Raw genomic sequence first — 21,271 nt, 5'->3', positions numbered from 1 at the left:
GGGTGAGAGTAAAGGAGTGTCAATCTTTCCACCCTCTTTGGGCAAGGGGAGCTCTGTGGCTTGGCATGTCCGTTTGGGGTAAAGTTGCTCACTGTGCTAATTAAGGTTTTTGGCATTTACTGGAGCCTGTATGAAAACCCAGAGACAGAATGGGAAGCCCTGGCTTCAGAGACTAGCTAATTGCCTATTTTTTCCAATCAAGGAGGTCACTCCTTTAGCTGAAGGGGTCGGAGCTGGGGCTGAGGCTTTTGGTGCTGGAGGTCTGGAATTCTATACCTGCTGATCCCCATGGTGTCTGCGTGTGTGTGTGTGTGAGACTGTAATTCTGGACAATAGCACATACCTGCTATAGCCCCTCCAGCCCATGGAGATGCCTGAAAGAAACTGGAACAAAAGACAGTAACTACAGGGGTGTGAATGATTGTTGAACCCAGACTAGGAGGAAGTCTAGTCAGTAAAAGAGGTTTATTGAAACATCTCTTAGGGTTAGATTTATCTCCATTTAATTTTTACTGTATTAGGCTTAGGCTTACATGTTTTGTTTTATTTTATTTGGTAATTCACTTTGTTCTGTCTGTTATTACTTGGACCCACTTAAATCCTACTTCTGTATTTAATAAAATCACTTTTTACTAATTAAGTAACCCACAGTATGTATTAATACCGAGGGTCAAACAGCTGTGCATATCTCTCTATCAGTGTTACAGAGGGCGAACAATTTATGAGTTTACCCTTTATAAATGTAATAGCGGGTTAAACCAATTTATTAGGGTTTGGACCCCAATGGGAGCTGGTCATCTGAGTGCTGGAGACAGGAGCACTTCTTAAGCTGTTTTCACTTAAGCCTGCATCTTGTGCGGGACGTGGTTCAGATTTGGATCTGTGTTTGCAGCAGGCAATCGTGCCTGGCTCATACAAGGTAAGGTACTGAAGTCCCAAGCTGGAAGGGAAAACAGGCTCAGAGGTACTCTAGGCACATCAGGTGGCAGTCCCAAAGGGGTTTGTGAGACGCAACCCGTCACACAGTGTTTAAGAAGAAAATTTCAAAACAATGTGGGAGTAGGGGAAGGATAGGACAAGAACCGATGGACTTCAATTGCAACAAGCGTGGTTTAGGTTGGACATTGGGAAAAACATCCCAAAAGTGAGGGTGGCTAAGCACTGGAATAACTTGCCCAGGAAGGTTGTGGAATCTCCATCACTGGAGATTTTTTAAGACCAGGTTATAATAACACCTGTCAGGGAGATAGGACTTGATTTCCCAGATGCTCTTTTTGATTGGCAGCTTCTCTGAGGCATGGTTTATGCTTAAAAATTAGATCAATAGAGCTTCTTCACACAGGGCGGGGAAACTTTTCACATCCTGTGTGAGGCAGTTAGCTTGTACTGACCCTCAGTGTAATTCTTCCATTGACCGAGCTACTGCCTCTCGGAGACATGGATTAACTACAATGATGGAAAAACCCTTCCTTCAATGTGGAAAGCATCTGGACTATGGCACTGCTGCACACCATAGCTGAGTCAATGTAATGGCCTTCGTATAGATATTCCCTGAATCAATGGGGAAGTTTCCCCCTTCCTATTAAAGCTATTTTTCTATCCTTTTCCTGTCACTCTTCTCCCTCCCTTGGTAAAGCTCTTTCCTTCTTTTGATAGGTAAATATGTTCAGAAAAGTTAAAATTGCTCCTCTCAGGATGGTTCTTTCCTTCCCCTCCCAAGAATGTCATTTTAATTAAAGGCCGAAATGTTCTCAAACTGTCTTGTTTGCCCATGACTTGGTGGTACCTCTTTGTTTTCCCTCCCTTCACTTACAATGATTTGAGGACGGAAGCAGTACCTGCGCAGAACCCTAAAATCAGAACCATTAAATCAAGAGTTGAATCTTTCCCTGTTTGCTAACCACACCAAAGTTACCCTGAATACCTCTGTATCTGCTTCCTGGGTTGACTTTGAGATTTCCTCCCTGGAGCATCTTTGTTCCCAGGACAACAGGTGTGCACAGCACATGCTATTCATATTGTTGCTGTGTCTTTCCTTGTTTAAATGGAACACAGAGGGCCAGAGTATCAGCTGGTCTCAATCACTGTCTCTCCCGAGAGGCCTTTGAATATAATGCAAAACTGAGGTGACTGTATTCCCCTTCATTTGTTGAAAGAAAAGGAGTACTTGTGGCACCTTAGAGACTAACCAATTTATTTGAGCATGAGCTTTCGTGAGCTACAGCTCAATTCATTTGTTGGTCACTGGTGGTTACCACTGAAGATCTCTGCAGCATCTCTGCAGATTCTGCAACAAAGTATCTCCAAGCATGCCACTCCGCTTCCTCCCTCCTGTCATCTGGCGTGCTGTTTTCCCTGTCAGCCTGGGCCTCCCACATACTGCCTTGTTGAGCCAGACACGCTAGCCTGGTGCATCACAGACCCAGAGTCTGAGTCACGCCCACAAAGCTGCAGATATATTCTAATCTAGACTGAAACCAGTTCAGCAGTATACCTGACTCCAGCACGCAGACACCCAGCTTCCAATGGAATCTAAAGCCCAAATAAATCCATTTTATTCTGTATACATGTTACACAGGGTAAAATGATAAATGTTCGCCCTCTATATCACTGCAAGACAGATATGCACAGCTGTTTGCCCCCCAAGGTAACAATTACTCACACTGAGTTTGTAAATAAACAGAAGTGATTTTATTAAGCATAAAAAGTAGGATTTAAGTGATTTTAAGTCATAACAGATAGAACAAAGTAAATCACAAAGAAAAACAAGCAAGGCTGAGCTTAATACACTCAGAAATCAGTTACAAACTTTAACTTCTCACCCCAATTGTGACTTTAGGTAAAATCCTTCTCAGGTCAGATGCCTTTTCTGAGCTGGGTCCAGCCTGTTCTCACCAACCCCTGTGGTTACAGTCTTTAGGTTTCCAGGTGCTTCTCTGTATCTTTGTGGGGTGGGGAGGCTGTCTCTTAAGCCAGATGAAGACACTCATTTGCTTCCCCACTTTATATATAACTTCCCCAAGGTGGGAAACCTTTGTTTGGAATTCCACCCCCCCTCAGGAAAAGTACCAGCTTCAAGATGGAGCTCAGTATCTGGCGACTTCGTCACATGTCACTGTAAGACCCCAATCTCCATTCTTCCTGGTTTCTCCCACACGTACACAGGAAGGCTTGCAGGTAAACAGACCCATTTAAAGTTAATTGATTCTGAAGGACCTTTAAAGGCTTCCACTTAATATGTCTAAATCAGTAATACAAATTTATATCTCATTCTCCTAATTCCAGACACAAAAAATAATCCATGTAAACAAATAGTATGAACACACTTAGTAGAGTATAAGATTTATAATGGTATGTTACAGGGGCACTTATCATAAAGCATATTCATTATGTCTTTTTCAGAAGCATATTTTCATAAAGGATATGGAGTGCAACATCACACAGAGCTTTGCCCAGCACTGGACAGAAGGGGAATTGAACCCAGATCTCCCACCTCACAGGTGTACGCCCCAACTGTTGGGCTAAAAATTACGAAGAGAAGGACCACCACTGCTTCCTACAGTGACCGGGTTGTGACCGGCATCGAAATCCCCCCCGCACACAAACATTGTTTTGGGAAAAAGCTATTTGGCGTATTTGTAACACATTTGTGAATAGTTTCAGGTCTATCGAAATGGTAATGTTTTTGACAATAAATGATTAGTCCAGAAGAAATTCACTTATTTCTAGACACCTTTATGTACCAACACTGGGAAATTACGTAAAGAGAGGTTTGGAGAGGTGACCAACAAATAACGTGGAATACAGTCACCTCAGTTTTGTATCATGTTAAATGACCTCACGGGAGAGACAGAGATCCAGACGAGCTGACTCTCTGGCCCTCTGTGTTCCATTTCCACAAGGAAGGATACGGCAACAACTTTAATTGCATGTGCTGTGCACACCTGTTGTCCTGGGAGCGAAGATGCTCCAGGGAGCAAATCTCAAAGTCATCAAAGCCAAATTTAACCTCTGCCCCCCAAGAAAGCAGCTCCATATGTATTAAGGGCAACATTGGTGTGGTGAGCAAACAGGGAAATATTCGACTCTGATTTTACGGTTCTGATTTTCGGGATCTGAGCAGGTACGGCTTCCGTCCTCAACTCATTGTAAGTGAAGGGAGGAAAAACTAAGAGGTTCAACAAAGTGATAGGCAAGCAAGTCAGTTTCAGAGCATTTCAGCCTCTCTTTGAAATGACATTCATGGGAGGGGAAGGAAGGAATTATGCTGAGAGTAAAAATTTCGGAACGTATTTACCTATCAAAAGAAGGAAAGAGCTTTACAAGGGAGGGAGAAGAATGACGGAAAAGGAGAGAAAAATAGCTTAAATAGGAAGTGGGAAAACTGCCCTATCGATTCAGGGAATGTCTATACTAAAGCCATTACATTGACTCAGCTGTGATTTGAAGCAGTGCCACACTGTAGATGCTTTCCACGTTGATGGAAGGGTTTTTCCTTCGATGTAGTTAATCCACTTCTCCGAGAGGCAGTATCTAGGTCAATGGAAGAATTACACTGAGGGTCAGTACAACCTAACTGCCTCGCATAGCGTTTGAAAAGTTTCCCCACCCTGTGTGATGGAGCTGTGTTGATCTTATTTTTCAGCATAAACCAAGCCTCAAAAAAGCTGTCCATAGAAAAAAAACCAGTTGGGAAATCTAGTCCTATCTCCCTGCCAGGGCACCAGGATCCCCTTCAGCTCTTTTTGTTCAGGCAAGTTGAAAATATTGCAGCTGTCCCAGCTTCCCAGTAGAGATTCTTCTGTATTCTGATCGAGCTCAGTGTCAGGCTGTGTGTGTGTAGTGGACACTCTGTCTCTGTGTGTGTACGTTTGGTGTGCAGTGGGCCGTGTGTGTGTTTTGTGTAGTGGGGATTGTGTGTGTGTGTGTATGTGTGTGTAGTGTGCCTTCTATGTGTTTGTGTGCATTTGGTGTGCATTGGGGACTCTGTGTGTTGTGTGTACTGGGTACTTTGTGTGTGTGTGTTTGGTTGCAGTGGGCACTATGTGTGTGCATGTTGTGAGCAGTACATTGGAGCTGAATGTCAAATGAAGGCAGGTGCATGTTCTTTGCCCTGCCCACTGCTCAGGCTGGTGTCCCTGCTCCCTCCAGTGCAGGGCTCCTTGTGACATCATAAAATCATAGGACTGGAAGGGACTTTGAGAGGTCATCTAGTCCAGTCCCCTGCACTCACAGCACAACTGAGTATTAACTTGACGATCCCTGACAGGTGTTTGTCTAACCTGCTCCTAAAAATCTCCAGTGGTGGAGTTTACATAACCTTACTGGGAAAATTATTCCAGTGCTTAGCCACCCTCACTGTTGGGATGTTTTTCCTAATGTTCAACCTAAACCACCTTTTGTGCAATTGAAGTCCCTCTGTTCTTGTGCTGTCGTCCCCCTGCCTCCTCAACTCTCCCCCACCCACCCACACACATTGTTTTGCAGTTTTATTCCTGAACACTGTGTGATGGTTTGGGTCACAGAAACCCCTTTGGAACTGCCACCCAATGTCCTGAGATGTGAAGTTGAACGTCTCCCTCTCCGTGGATGCCTCTAGCCACAAGCTTATAAAATCATTCTCTCTTTCTGGACCTGTGAATCTTCCTCAGGTTTTCTCAAATGATCTCAGTTGGGGCCTGCAGACCTTGTTGGAATAGAAACAAATTACTTTTAATAACAAAATAATAATGAAAAATACTCTCACGGGCTATACAAAATTACTTTGTAATGGACTGGGAATTGAATTCACCTGTTTCCAATCCCCACCATTAAACCAATACAGAGTTAAACAGATTCAAGAATTGGTTAGGCATTTATTCATTGCTTTCCTCAAGGTGTCCTTCACCTCCGTGTTCCTCAGGCTGTAGATGAGGGGGTTCAACATGGGAATCACCAGTGTGTAAAACACTGAGGTCACTTTGTCTCTGTCCGTGGGATACCTGGTGGTGGGACGTAAATACATGAAGAAGAAGGTTCCAAAAAACAGGACCACAGCGATTAAGTGGAAAGTGCAGGTGGAGAAGGCTTTGCGCCTGCCTTTGGCAGAGCAGATCTGCAGGATGGTGGAGATGATATAGACATAGGAGAGGAGGACAGTCAGAAAGCTGCTCACTGTAATGCAGCTCATGAAAGCAAACACCACAATCTCATTGATGCGGGTGTCAGAGCAGGAGAGTGCCAACAGTGGGAGGACATCACAGAAGAAATGATTGATGATGTTGGAGCTGCAGAATGACATCTGAAATGTACAACACGTGTATATCATTGAATCCAAAACCCCCACAGTGTACACCCCAGCCACCAGCTGTTTACAAAGCTGTCTGGACATGGTGACCGTATAGAGCAGCGGGTTACATATGGCCACATAACGGTCATACGCCATCACAGCCAGCAAGAGGCACTCAACATCTGCAAAAATGATAGAGAGATGCATTTGCACAGCGCAGGCAGTGAAAGAAATGCTTTTCCTCTCGGCTAAGAAATTCTGCAGCATCTTAGGGGAAATTATCAAGGAAATGCAGAGGTCACAGAAAGACAAATTCCTGAGGAAAAAGTACATGGGGGTGTGGAGTCGGGGATCAATTGTGATTAACAAGATCATTCCCCCATTCCCCACCAGGGTGATTCCATAAATCAGTAGGAACACCCCAAACAGAGGAACCTGCAGCTGTGGATGATCTGTCAGTCCTGAGAGAATGAATTCAGTCACCTCCGAGTGATTTCCCTCTTCCATCTCCTCTGAACAGAGATCAGGCTGAGACAGAGATGTGGGCATGTGGATGGTGCGGAAAACCTGTCCCTTCTTTGTAATGAAGTAAGTGAAGATAAATGGAGATCAGTTTCTCAATGGACATCAGTACCTGCTCAGGGAAGGGCTTGGTCCACAGAGCCAGATGTTCACAGCTGGTCATTCCAGGTGTTCGATAAAATGCACACGCTCTGCAAACACAATGACATGAAGGTTAATCATTTCCCACACAGAAACACTCCAGTTCACTACTCCGAACAGAAAACTGTGACTTGTGACTCTGTTGTGAGAGAATCAGTCTGAAGAGATTATTCCTTAGTTAAACAAGGTGTGAGAGTAAAGGAGTGCCAATCTTTCCACCCTCTTTTGGCAAGCCGAGCTCTTAGGCTTGGCATGTCCATTTGGGGTAAAGTTGCCAACTGTGCTAATTCAGCTTTTTGCCATTTACTTTAGCCTGTATGAAAACCCGGAGACATAATGGAAAGCCCTGGCTTCAGTAACTATGTAATTGTCTATTTTTTTCCAACCAAGGAGGTCGCCCCTTTAGCTGAAGGGGTAGGAGTTGGGGCTGAGACTTTTAGTGCTGGACATCTTGAATTTAATACCTGCTGATCACCATGGTGTCTGCATGTGTGTGCGTGCATGTAATTCAGGACAATAGCATGTACCTGCTGAGAAGAGAGTGAGAGATGTGGCGGCGTTTCCCCATCAACAGAAACTGCGAGTTTGGAGCATTTGGGAAGTTTTATACTGAGATGTTTGATCTATGGGACATGGTTCCTGAAGCAACTGGGAATACATGAGCTCAGAGAAACACAAAACCTAATTAATGCATTCAGTGAACCAAAGCCACCCTCAGTGTAATTGGTGCCCCTGGGATTAATTTGTCCTACTCTTTCTTACTGTGTTATTAAATGATGCAATTTCTAGCAGAGTTACAGAGTATGAGGCTTGGGGTATATTTCATCCTGCTGTTTTCAGTGACAGCTGGGTACTGAGTAGAAGTGATACACAAAGGGTTGGGTTTTTTTTCAGGAGACCAAAATCTTTTAGATAAAAACTTCATATTTTAACTCAGAAATACCACGCGGGTGCCTCAGGTACCACACACCACCAATCTCTTCCGTGGGCCAGGCTCCCAGTCTGGAATACATCCTCCATGATGCATGATGGTCTCTCCTCTTGCTGAACTGCCTTGGAACATCACCAGAATCCCACAGCCATGGTTTAGGGAGGAGGAAAGTTTGACTTTTTTGATGGATTTAATTGAATTGAAAATCAAATTTCCCATCAGAAAAACTTCTCAAGAAAAATTTTCAACCAGACTTAGCAACACATTTGCAATCAACGGGACAGAAAGTTAGATACAGATGAAACATACTAATTATTTGTAGCCATAGCTGATATCTTCACAGCCTTTCCTGGTTTCAGATTCACCTCATTGGCCTGGCCTCAGCAGGTGCAATGTAAACCTGTAAGATACATAAGAGTATTCCAGATTATTGAGCTATTAATGGCATTCCAATCACCATGGTATCCTATGTCCTTCTTTTGATAGCTTACTCCCCAAAATAGGAAAGATAGTTTCACTCATTTTTGCCTGATGGAGACCACATGGTGACCAGGGGAGCTCAGGATGAGACCACAGTATGCTCCGGACTTCTGCAGTTCACAAAACTATCCCTCTTGCATGCCTGCTATCTGCACACAGAGCTCAGCTTTAAGATGTTAAATAAATCCATGAGTCAACTAGAAATAGTCATCCTCTCATCGCAAATATTAATACAATATTTTTGATCATGTAAGTGGCGTTATAAGATAGCACTGTATCATGTTATTAATACATGTTCAAAGTGCTTCCTTTATCCCTTCCAATGCAGTAAATCAATGGGGAGGCAGAGTGAGAGAGAGATGTCATAGGATATCTTGCAAACAGAGTGTGACGTTGTACCCCTTCTCTCTTCTGGGTGAAGGGGTTTCCACCCACAAGAGAGAGAGAGTATCTAAGCCCCTGTGGAGCAGAATCTGTGCAGAGCTGATTGCTTTGAGACACTGGTTGTGATTTTAAGTGAATTTTGGGTGTGGTGGGTGGAGAACAGACAAAGTGGTAACAAATTGGTTATTTTCTGTTTCCTTATTTAGGGTAAGGGAAATAGGGATGGAAAAATAAGCAAAATAAGTATGAGTGAAAATCAGAAGAAGCTAGAACTGCACAGGTTGCAAAGTGCCCAGAAAGTCTCCCAGGGGCACTGGGAAAGTCTCTGTTAACTAAGAAGCCCCTGATCCGAGTGAATCTCAGTTTCTGTGAACTGCAGAGGGGCGTGGCCCAGCAGAAGAAAGCAGGAAAATGACGACCAATGAGGCAGCTGCTAAACCAGAGCTGGCCAGTCGGGAAAGAGAAGAGAAGGTAAAGGACCGGGAGTTTCAATTGAAGATCAAAGAAGCTGAGGCAACTGCGCACAGAAGGGCTATGGAAGCTGAGGCAGCCACTTACAATGAGTCCTGGGATTAAGAGACAGAGAAATACAGGCTCAGATTGAGGCCCAGAAGCATGAACTGGCTGTTGTGGAGTGGAAGAGACAAAACCCTCCAGGAGCTGCCCCACTTCCCCAAAAATACCCAAATGGAAGCAGTATGTCGGCAGTAGGAAGAGTACAGTGATTTTGCCGAATATTTCATCTCCTTACTTCCCTTCCCATAAATGGCGGACTGTAATTTGAATTAAAGGCCAAAATGCTCTGAAACTGACTTGTTTGCCCATGACTTGGTGGTATCTCTTTATTTCCCCTCCTTTCACTTGCAATGAGTTGAGAATGGAAGCTATACCTTCTCAGAACTGTAAAAATCAGACTAAGAGTCGAACTTTTCCCTGTTTGCTAACCACACCAATGTTATCCTTAATACCTCTGGAGCTGCTTACTGGAATGACTTTGAGATTTGCTCCCTGAAGCATCTTTGCTCCCAGGAGTACAGGTGTGCACAGCACATGCAATTAATGCTGTTGCCTTCCTTGTGAAATGGAACACAGAGAGCCAGAGCTTTAGCTGGTCTGGATGGCTCTCTCTCCCTTGAGGTCTTTTGAATATGATACAAAACTGAGGTGACTGTATTCCACTTCATGTGTTGGTCACCTCTCCAAAAGTCTCTGTAAGTAATTTTCCAGCTTTGGGACACAAAAGTATCTAGAAATGGGTGAATTTCTTCTGGACTAATCATAGAAACATAGACTTTAAGGTCAGAAGGGACTATTATCATTCTCTACTCTGACCTCCTGTACAACGCAGGCCACAGAATCTCACCCACCCACTCCTGTAACAAACCTCTAACCTCTCTCTGAGCTATTGAAGTCCTCATATCATGGTTTAAAGACTTTGAGGTGCAGAGAATCCTCCAGCAAGTGACCCATGCCCCACGCTGCAGAGGAAGGCGAAAAAACCCCAGAGCCTCTGACAATCTGCCCTGGAGGAAAATTCCTTCCCGACCCCAAATATGGTGATCAGCTAAACCCTGAGCATGTGGGCAAGACTCACCAGCCAGGCACCCTGGAAAGAATTCTCTGTAGAAACTCAGATCCCATCCCATCTAACATCCCATCACACGCCATTGGGCACATCTCCCGCTAATAGTTGAAGATCAATTAATTGACAAAATTAGGCAACCCCATCATCTTATCCCTTCCATAAACTTATCAAATTTAGTCTTGAAAGCAGATATGTCTTTGCCCCCACTGCTTTCCTTAGAAGGTTGTTCCAGAACTTCACTCCTCTGACGGTTAGAAACCTCCATCTAATTTCAAGTCTAAACTTCCTGCTGGCCAGTTTATATCCATTTGTTCTTGTGTCCACATTGGTAGTGTGTAGGATTCATACAAGGTTCATGTGCTTGGCAACATTCAGGGCACACCCGGAGTGTTGTATAGGAGCTGTGCACACACAGCTCTTCTCAAGGGCATGAACCTTGGAATCTCGCCCAGATGACATGAACCGTGGGAAGCCTCCCAGGACTGGGCTCAAAGCCCGAGAGCAAGGAATGAGGTAGATAGAAATTGGTAAATAAGAATGTTAAACAAAGCCAGTGTATTCCTTTTATCTGTTGGAGAATGTAATGCGCAGGGGGAGAGAAAGAATAAAGGTGAAGGTGGAAAGCTGACAGGCAGAAGTCGGTTGGCAGACCAGCTCGCTTGCTTGCTAAAAGCTCTGTGCTGTCTTGTATTTGAACCGTAACAGTAGTGAGCTTAAATAATTCTTCTCCCTCCATGGTATTTATACCTCTGATATAGTTATAGAGAGCAATCATATCTCCCCTCAGGCTTCTTTTGGTTAGGCCAAACAGGCTAAGCTCCTTGAGTCTCCTTTCATAAGACAGGTTTTCCATCCCTCGGATCATCCTAGTAGCCCTTCTCTGTACCTGTTCAAGTTTGAATTCATCTTTCATAAACATAGGAGACCAAAACTTCACACAATATTCCAGATGAGGTCTCACCAGAACCTTGTATAATGGTACCAACACCTCCTTATCTCTACTGGAAATACCTCGCCTGATGCATCCCAAGTCCGCATTAGCTGTTTTTCATGGCCATATCACAGTGGCAGCTCATAGTCATCCTGTGAGCAACGAATACTAAGAGATCCTTCTCCTCCTCTGTTACTTCCAAGTGATGCGTCCCCAGTTTGTAACAAAAATTCTTGTTATTATTCCCTAAATGCATGACCTTGCACTTTTCACTATTAAATTTATTAATAATTTATTGTAAAAAACAATGCCATTGGGGTTGACCTGAAACTATTCACAAATGTGTTACAAGGTCTCGTAATAACCTTGTCCCAAAACAATGTGTGTGGGGGAGGAGGATTTAGGTGCCGGTCACAAAGCAGCCACCGGTAGGAGGTGGTGATGCTCCCTCTCTTTGTAATTTTTAGCTCAATAGGTAGGGTGTTCAGGTGTGAGATGGGAGATCCAGGTTCAATTCCCCCTTCTGTCCAGTGCTGGGCAAAGATGTGCACTTGGTTTTCCTGTATTTCTGGAAAGCATCCCAGCCCTTTAGTGATGTGCTATTCCAGTATGGGTTACTCTCAATCTCCCCTTTCAAAGTTGTTCTACGGTGGATAACTAATTAAAAAACCATTCGAACAGAGACATGAGGTTGAGCATGTTGGTGCCCTGAACCACTTGTCTATAGAGTCATTCTCTCTTTCTGGCCCTGTGATTCTTCCCGTTTTTTATCCAAAATGCAACATCTTCAACAGGCCATATCTACACTACTGGCTCAATCGGGACTACTGCAAGAGATGAAATGGTCTTGATTGAGCAGGTCTGGGGAAGACATGCTAAGTCAATGGGAGAGCGCTTACCTGATGAGGTCTGTACTCCACCTCCCTCAGAGAGGATGTTCCATCATGGATCTTCCTCAGGGCTGTTCTACACTAACGCTGTTGGATGATCTGTGTTACTTTACTTCAGTTACATAACTCTCCGGTTGACATGGCACAGTGTGGACACCGCTGTAAGTCAGATGAACTTAGTCAACTTGAAGTAGCGTAACTTAGATCAATTTACAGCATTAGCGTAGACCTGTCCTGAGAATGATGCAGGACAGAACAAAGCCCAATTGCCAGGACACTGTCCGGAACTATGGGAGACCCACTTTCAAATTGTTTCTCCCCATCAGACAGAGGGGGGGATTGACCAGGATCTCCCACTTGCCACAGGAATGATCTAATCACTGGGTTACAGTCTACAAGAGAAGCAGCACCATTAGTGCCTCTTCCATTTCCATTCATTTTGTCAATGTGGCCATACATTGTCTTTACATTTACATTGAAAAGTATCCAAGAAGGAAAGGAAATGTTCCATTTCTGGTCATGCTAAATAGTTCATTCGACCCCCACAGGATATGTCTGTCAGTGTTTTCAATTTGCCAAACATTTAAGGAATTTTCAGATTTGGATCAGGTTGAACTGAATTTGTTTTTCCATTTTTTGTAACCACACATGAATTCAAAAATCTGCTATTGGCCCAGCTCTAGCCTTTTCTCACTCTCCGTAACCTGAGCTGTACAATTCCCAGAATCCCTATTCTTCAGAGTCCATAGGACTTACTCGCAGAACTAAGAGTAAGACCTCATAGCTAACCAGCTGATGTGGTATAAATATTTAGTGTCTGATATGACTTTTTCTTTCTGTTTAATTTATGTGCTCGAGAAAACTCACCCTTTCCATATTATTTTGTATTCAGCTCAGTGCAGATTCTCACAGTGGACGCACACATAGCATGTTCTCTTTTGGATATGTTACCCTTGTTCTTACTTGTTTTGTTGCTCCCTTAACTTAAAATAAAGGCCATTTTGATGGAAATCACCTTTCTCCTCCACATGAATGGATTCAAACCAGGCGACAATCTACAACAACCCCACAGAGAACATACAGGGCTGCAGAATATCAGGAGGGTGTGCAAAACTCCCTTTGGTTCCACCATGGAAACCACACACTTCATACTTGCAACTGCATAACAAAAACCAAACCCACTACAAAGCAAAAGGAGATAGATTAGACGCCCCCCTCTTCCTCCCCAGTACAAATACCCCTATGCTTTGGAAGCACGTCACAAATATTCACACATCTGAAACAGGTGCCTCCTGGAATTTTGATGGGGTAATAGCCGAATAAAGCCCTGATTTTAGTTGGGGCCTGCAGGCCTCGTTGGAATATAAACAAATTCATAGTAATAACAATATAATAAAGAACAATACTCCCACGGGCTCTGCAAAATTACTCTATAATGGGATGGGAATTGAATTCACCTGTTTCCACTCCCCATCACTAAACCAGTACTGAGTTAAACAGATTCAAGAATGTGGAAAGCATCTACATTACGTCACTGTTGCACACCAAAGCTGAGTCAATGTAATGGCCTTAGTATAGATATTACCTGGGTGATGGGGGAGTTTTCCTCTTTCCTCGTAAAGCTATTTTTCTCTCCTTTTCCAATCACTCTTCTCCCTCCCTTATAAAGATCTTTCCTTCTTTTGATAGGTAAATATGTTCACAAAAGTTGAAATTTCTCCTCTCAGAATAATTCCTTCCTTTCCCTCCCATGAATGGCTCACTGTCATTTCAATTAAAGGCTGAAATGCACTGAAACTGACTTGTTTGCCCATGAATTGGTGGTACCTCTTTGTTTTCCCTTCCTTCACGGACAATGAGTTGAGGACGGAAGCAGTACCTGCTGAGAACCCTGAAATCAGAACCGTAAAATCAGAGTTGAATCTTTCCCTGTTTGCTAACCACACCAACGTTACCCTTTATACCTCTGGAGCTGCTTCCTGGGTTGACTTTGAGATTTGCTCCCAGGATAACAAGTGTGCACAGCACATGCAATTAATGTTGTCCCTGAGTCTTTCCTTGTGGAAATGGAACACAGAGGGCGAGAGAATCAGCTGGTCTCGATCACTGTCTCTCCTGTGAGGCCTTTTGAATATGATACTAAACAGAGGTGACTGTATTTCACTTCATGCGTTAGGCACTGGTGGTTAACACTTAAGATCTCTGCAGCTGCTGAAACAAAGTATCTCCAAGCATGCAACCCACCTCCCTTCCTCCTGTCATCTGGTGTGCTGATTTCCCTGCAGCCTGGGCCTCCAGAACCCTGCCTTGTTGAGCCAGACACTCTAGCCTGCTGCAACACAGACCAAGGGTCCGGGCCACACCCCCAAAACTTCAGATCTAGACTGAAACCAGCTCAGCAGGATACCTGTAGACACCCAGCTTCCAAAGGGCTCTAAACCCCAAATAAGTCCATTTTACTCTGTATGAAGCTGTATAATGGTTATTCAATTAGCTATCCACAGTAGAAACACTTTGAAAGGAGAGACTGAGAGAAACCCAGATTGGAATAGCACATCCCCAGGGGCTGGGATGTTTTTTGGAGATGCAGGGAACCCAAGTGCACAGAGACCCCCTTTGGGACTGTCAGCTGATGTGCTGAAATTACCCGTGAGCTGATTTTCCCTCCTATCCTTGGCCTCCAGAACCCTGCCTTCTTGAGCCAGACACACCGGTCTGCTGCAACACAGACCCCAGGTCTGGGTTACCCCACAAAGCTACGGATCTAGATTAAAACAAGCTCAGTAGGATACCAGTCTCCAGCATGCAGATACCAAGCTCCCAATGAGATCAAAACCCCAAACAAATCCATTTTACTCTGTATAAAGCTTATACAGGGTAAAATGATACATGTTCGCCCCCTATATCACTTCAAGAAAGATATGCACAGCTGTTTGCCCCCCAAGGTAACAATTACTCACACTGAGTTTATAAATCAACAAAAGTGATTTTATTAAGTAAAAAATTAGGGTTTAAGTGGTTTTAAGATGTAACCTATAGAACAAAGTAAATCAAAAAGTAAAATGTACAAAACTAAGCTTAATACACTCAGAAATCAGTTACAAATGTTAACTTCTCACCCCAGTTGTTATTTCAGGTAAAATCCTTCTCAGACCAGCTGCATTTTCTGACCTGGATCCAGCCTGTTCTCACCCACCCCTGTGGTTACAGTCCTTGTATTTCCAGGTGCTTGTAGGTATCACCGTGGGGAAACCTTAAGCCATCTGAAGACACTCATTGTTTGCTTCCTCACTTTTTATAGAACTTCCCCAAGGTGGGAAAACTTTCCTTCGAATTCCACCCCCTTCAGGAAAAGTACCAGCTTCAAGATAGAGCTCAGTATCTGGTGGCATGGTCACATGTCACTATAAGACCCCAATCTCCATTCTTCCTGGTTTCTCCCACACATACACAGGAAGGCTTGCAGGTAAATAAAGCCATTCACAGTTCATTGATTCTGAAGCACCTTTAAAGGCTTCCATTTAATGTCTAAATCAGTAATACAAGTTTATATCTTATTCTCCTAATTCCAAACATAAAAAAATCCATGTAAACAAATAGGATGAACACCTTCGTAGATGATAAGATTTATAATGATATGTTACAAGGGGCGCTGAGCATAAAGTATATTCCAGTTATGTCTTATTCAGAAGGATATTTTCAGAAAGCATATGGAGTGCAATGTCACATAGAGCTTTGCCAAGCACAGGGCAGAAGTGGGAATTGAACCTGGATCTCTCGCCTCACAAGTGAACACCCCAACTATTGGGCTAAAAATTCCAAAGGGAAGGACCACCACCACCTCCTACAGTGGCTGTGTTGTGACCGACATCTAAATCCTCCCCCAGCACACACACATTGTTTTGGGACAAAGCTATTTGGTATATCTGTAACATATTTGTGAAGAGTTTCATGTCAATCCAAACACTATTGTTTTTGACAATAAATCATTAGCCCAGAAGAAATTCACTCATTTCTAGACACCTTTGCTTCCCAACGCTGGGAAATTACTTAAAGAGACGTTTGGAGAGGTGACCAACAAATAAAGTGGAATATAGTCACCTCAGTTTTGTATCATGCTAAAATGACCACAAGGGAGAGACAGCGATACAGACCAGCTGATTCTCTGGCCGTCTGTGTTCCATTTCCACAAGGACATACATGGCAACAACATTAATTCCATTTGCTGTGCACATCTGTTGTCCTAGGAGCAAAGATGCTCCAGGGAGCAAATCCCAAAGTCATAAAAGCCAAGTTTAACCTCTTCTGGCCAAGGAAGCAGCTCCAGAGGTATTAAGGGTTACTCTGGTGTGGCTAGCAAACAGGGAAAGATTTGGCTCTATGTCTGATTTTAGGGTTCTAAGCAGGTGCTGCTTCCGTCACTCTTAACCCATTGTCAGTGAAGGGAGAAAGAACAAAGAGGTACCACCAAGTCATGGGCAAACAAGTCAGTTTCAGAACATTTCAAACTATAATTGAAATGATGGAAAAGGAGAGAAAAATTGCTTTAATGGGAAGTGGGAAACAACCCCGATTGATTCAGAGAATGCCTATACTAAAGCCATTACATTGACTCAGCTATGGTGTGCATCAGTGTCATAGCGCAGATGTTTTCCACATTTATGGAAGTGTTAATCCACTTCCCCGAGAGGCAGTAGCTGGGTCAATGGAAGAATGACACTAAGGGTCAGCACTAGCTAACTACCTTGCACAGGGTGTGAAAAATTTCCCTGCCTTGTGTGACAGAGTTCTGTTGATCTATTTTTTAAGCCTAAACCAGGCCTCAGAAAAGCTGTTGATGGAAAAGACCAGTTGGGAAATCTAGTCCTATCTCCCTGCCAGGGCAGCAGAATCCCCTTCGGTTCTCTTTGTTCAGAAGAGTTGGAAATATTGCAGTTGTCCCAGCTCCCAGCAGAGATTATTCTGCATTCTGATTGAGCTCAGTGTTGGACTGTGTGTGTGTGTGTTCGTGTGCAGTTGGTTCTGTGTGTGTTGTAGTGGGCATTGTGTGAGTGTGTACTGCACCTTCTGTGTGTGTGTGTGTGTGTGTGCATTTGGTGTGCATTAGGCACTCTGTGTGTGCATGTGTTGGGGGGTACAGTGGAGCTGAATATCAAGTGTTGGCAGGTCTGTGTCCCTTGCCCTGCCCAGTGCTCGGGCTGGCGTCCCTCTTCCTCCCAGTACAGGGCTCCTTATGCAATCATGGAATCACAGGACTGTAAGGGACCTCAAGAGGTCATCTACTCCACTTCCCTGCACTCACAGCACAACTGAGTATTATCTACCATCCCTGGCAGGTGTTTGTGTAACCTGCTCTTAAAAATCTCCAGTGGTGGAGATTCCACAACCTTCCTGGGCAAGTTATTCCAGTGCACAGCCACCCTCACTGTTAAGATGTTTTTCCTAATGTCCACCCTAAACTACCTATCTCCGACCACACACACATACTTTTTTATTCCTAATTTTATTCCTGAACTCTGTGTAATGGGTTGGGTCACAGAAACCCCTTTGGAACTGCCACCCAATGTCCTGAGACGTGAACTTGAATATGTCACCCTCTAAGTGAATGCCCCTAACCACAAGCTCATAAAATTATTCTCTCTCTCTCTGACCCTATGATGGTTCCCATGTTTTGTCCACCGATCTCAGTTGGGACCTGCAGAACTTGTCAGAATACAAAATAATAATAATAATAATAATAATAATAACAATACAATAAAGAACAATACTCCCACAGGCTCTGCGAAATTACTTTGTAATGGGCTGGGAATTGAATTCACCTGTTTCCACTCCCAACCACTAAACCAATACAGACTTAAACAGATTCAAGAATTGGTTAGGAGTTTATTCATTGCTTTCCTCAGGGCGTCCTTCACCTCCGCGTTCCTCAGGCTGTAGATGAGGGGGTTCAACATGGGGATCACCAGCGTGTAAAACACTGAGGTCACTTTGTCTCTGTCCATGGAATAGCTGGAAGTGGGACTTAAATACGTGAAGAGGAGGGTGCCAAAAGACAGGACCACAGAGGTCAAGTGGAAAGTGCAGGTGGAGAAGGCTTTGTGCCGGCCCTCGAGAGAGCGGATCTGTAGGATGGCGGAGATGATATAGACATAGGAGAGGAGAACAGTCACAAAGCTGCTCACTGTAATGCAGCTCATGAAAGCAAACATCACAATCTCATTGATGCGGGTTTCAGAACAGGAGAGCGCCAACAGAGGGAGGACGTCACAGAAGAAATGATTGATGACGTTGGAGCTGCAGAATGACAGCCGAAATGTACAACATGTGTATATCATTGAATCCACCACCCCCACAGCGTACACCCCAGCCACCAGCTGTTTACAAAGCTGCCTGGACATGGTGACTGTATAGAACAGCGGGTTACAGATGGCCACATAACGGTCATACGCCATCACAGCCAGCAAGAGGCACTCAACATCTCCAAAAACAACAGAGAAATACATTTGCACAGCGCAGGCAGTGTAGGAAATACTTTTTGTCTCGGCTAAGAAATTAAGCAGCATCTTAGGGGAAATTATCAAGGAAAAGCAGAGGTCACAGAAAGACAAATTCCTGAGGAAAAAGTACATGGGGGTGTGGAGTCGGGGATCAATTGTGATTAACAAGATCATCCCCCCGTTCCCCACCACAGTGGCACCATAAATCACGAGGAACAACCCAAATAGGGGGACCTGCAGCTCCGGACGATCTGTCAGTCCTGAGAGAATGAACTCAGTCACCTCCGAGTGATTTCCCTTTTCCATCTCCTCTGAACAGAGATCAGGCTGCTACAGAGATGTGGGCAGGTGGATGGTGCAGAAAACCTGTCTCTTCTCTGCAATGAAGTAAGTGAAGATAAATGGAGATCAGTTTCTCAATGGACATCAGTACTCACTCCGGGAAGGGCTTAGTCCACAGAGCCAGATGTTCACAGCTGGTCATTCCAGGTGTTCGATAAAATGCACACGCTGTGCAAATACAATGACACACAGGTTAATCATGCCCCCACACAAACACTCCAGTTCACTACTCCAAACAGAAAACTGTGACTTGTGACTCTGTTGTGAGAGAATCAGTCTGAAGGGATTATTCCTTAGCTAAAGAATGGGTGAGAGTAAAGGAGTGTCAATCTTTCCACCCTCTCTGGGCAAGGGGAGCTCTGTGGCTTGGCTTGTCTGTTTGGTGTAAAGTTGCTCACTGTGCTGATTAAGCTTTTTGGCATTTACTGGAACCTGTACGAAAACCCAGAGACATCATGGGAAGCCCTGGCTTCAGTGACTAGGTAATTGCCTATTTTTTCCAACCCAGCAGTTTGCTCCTTTAGCTGAAGGGGTAGGAGTTGGGGCTGAGGCTTTTGGTGCTGGAGGTCTGGAATTCAATACCTGCTGATCCCCGTGGTGTCTGTGTGTGTGTGTGTGACTGTAATTCAGGACAATAGCACGTACCTGCTGAGAAGAGAGAGAAAGAGAGATGGTGGTGTTTCACCATTTATAGAAACTGCCAGTTTGGAGCCTTCGGGAAGTTTTATACTGAGATATGTGATCTATGGGATATGATTCCTGAAGCCCTTGGGAATATCTGAGCTCAGAGAGACACAACACCGAATTAATGCATTCAGTGAACCAAAGCCACCCTTGGTGTAATTGGTGCCCTGGGGATTAATTTGACCTACTCTTTCTTACAGTGTTATTAAATGATGCAATTTCTATCAGAGTTACAGAGTGTGAGGTTAGGGGCATATTTCATCCTGCTGCTTTCAGTGCAAGCTGGATACTCCGAAGACCTGATCCACAATTTTTTTTTTACACCAAAATCTTTTAGGTAAAAACTTGATATTTTGACTCAGAAGTACCATGGGGGTTCCTCAGATACTACACACCACCTTACTACACACCCTACTACTCTTTGACGGGTAAGGCTCCCAGGTTGGACTACATCCCCCATGATTCATGATGGTCTCTCCCCTTGCTGAAGTGCCCTGGAACATCACCAGAGTCCCAAAGTCATGGTTTAGGGATGAGGGGTGTTTGGTATTTTGATGGAGAGCTTACAATTTGCAGGGGAAACATAATTTCTTGGGAAAAAAAGTAAAATGTAAAATCCAATTTCCCATCAAAAAAACTTCTCAAGAAAAATTTTCAACCAGCCTTAGCAACAAATTTGGAATCAAAGGACCAGAAAGTTAGATACAGGTGAAACGTACTAATTGTTTCCGGCTGTAGTTGGTATCTTCTCAGTTATTCCTGGTTCCAGAGTAACCTGCTTGTCCTGGCCCCAGTAGGTGGAAAGTAAACCTGTAAGACATGTAAGAGTACTCCAGATTTTTGAGCTACAAATGGCATGCCAATCACCATGGTATTCCATGTCCTTCCCTTGCTAGTTACTCCCCAAAGTATGAAAGATATGTTCAGTCATTTTGCTTGATGGAGACCACATGATGACCAGAGGAGTTCAGGGGGATGCCACAGCATGCTACTGACTTCTGCAGTTTACAAAACCATTCCGCTTGTATGCATATTATCTGCACAGAGAGCTCAGCTGTAAGATGCTAAGTAAATCTATGCATCAACTAGAAATAGTCATTCTCTCGTCGGAAATATTAATATATTTTATAATGTATGTGAAGTTATAAGATTACACTGTATCATGTTATGAATACATGTTCCAAAAGGAGGCTGGCAAACTATTCTGTCTTAAACAAAGAAATGTGTGTGCTGGTTAATTTTGTGTCTTAACAGTAATCAGAGTCATCAAGCAGGAAGGTAAACAAAGAAAGCCCAAAAAAGGTGAGAGAAAAGCAGCAGGGAACATCCTTCTACAAAGACGTTTTGTCTTCTGGAAACCAGGTGGAAATGTTTCTCAAAGGAGGGATAGGACCATAAAAAGAAGGGGCAGACATCTCAAGGCACCAATCTCTCTCTCTCTCTCTCTCTGTCCATTGATTCACTGCTTCTGAAGGGGAAAAGGAAGCAGCAATTGAACTGGGGGAGGGGTCCAGAGCTAAGAAGTTTGGTCAGTAAGACTGCTGAAAGCATGTGGTGAGGAAACTTTTGCTTTGAATTTCACATCATTTGTTAATGTAGGCACAAGTTGCATTCCA

General features: G+C 43.9%; 2 protein-coding genes across 2 annotated transcripts; both read right to left on the bottom strand.

Annotated features, from left to right (window-relative positions):
• Positions 1-5,836: 5,836 nt before the first annotated feature.
• On the bottom strand, positions 5,837-6,775 carry LOC125629752 (olfactory receptor 8U9-like). The gene has a single exon (XM_048835149.2). It carries the CDS (start codon positions 6,773-6,775, stop codon positions 5,837-5,839), a length of 939 nt encoding a protein of 312 aa, XP_048691106.2.
• An 11,221-nt stretch (positions 6,776-17,996) lies between these two features.
• LOC142072298 (olfactory receptor 8U3-like) lies at positions 17,997-18,959 on the bottom strand. Its single transcript, XM_075128989.1, has one exon. It carries the CDS (start codon positions 18,933-18,935, stop codon positions 17,997-17,999), a length of 939 nt encoding a protein of 312 aa, XP_074985090.1. The 5' UTR covers positions 18,936-18,959.
• Between the last annotated feature and the right edge of the window lie 2,312 nt (positions 18,960-21,271).

Source organism: Caretta caretta, chromosome 6, assembly GCF_965140235.1.
Source record: "Caretta caretta isolate rCarCar2 chromosome 6, rCarCar1.hap1, whole genome shotgun sequence".
In the NCBI taxonomy this organism is placed as follows: domain Eukaryota; kingdom Metazoa; phylum Chordata; order Testudines; family Cheloniidae; genus Caretta; species Caretta caretta.
This window is presented reverse-complemented; position numbering and strand designations above follow the sequence as displayed.

Bases quoted from the DNA above. Each gene is read 5' to 3' on its own strand.
- LOC142072298 (XM_075128989.1), bottom strand. From the start codon at position 18,935: ATGGAAAAGGGAAATCACTCGGAGGTGACTGAGTTCATTCTCTCAGGA.
- LOC125629752 (XM_048835149.2), bottom strand. From the start codon at position 6,775: ATGGAAGAGGGAAATCACTCGGAGGTGACTGAATTCATTCTCTCAGGA.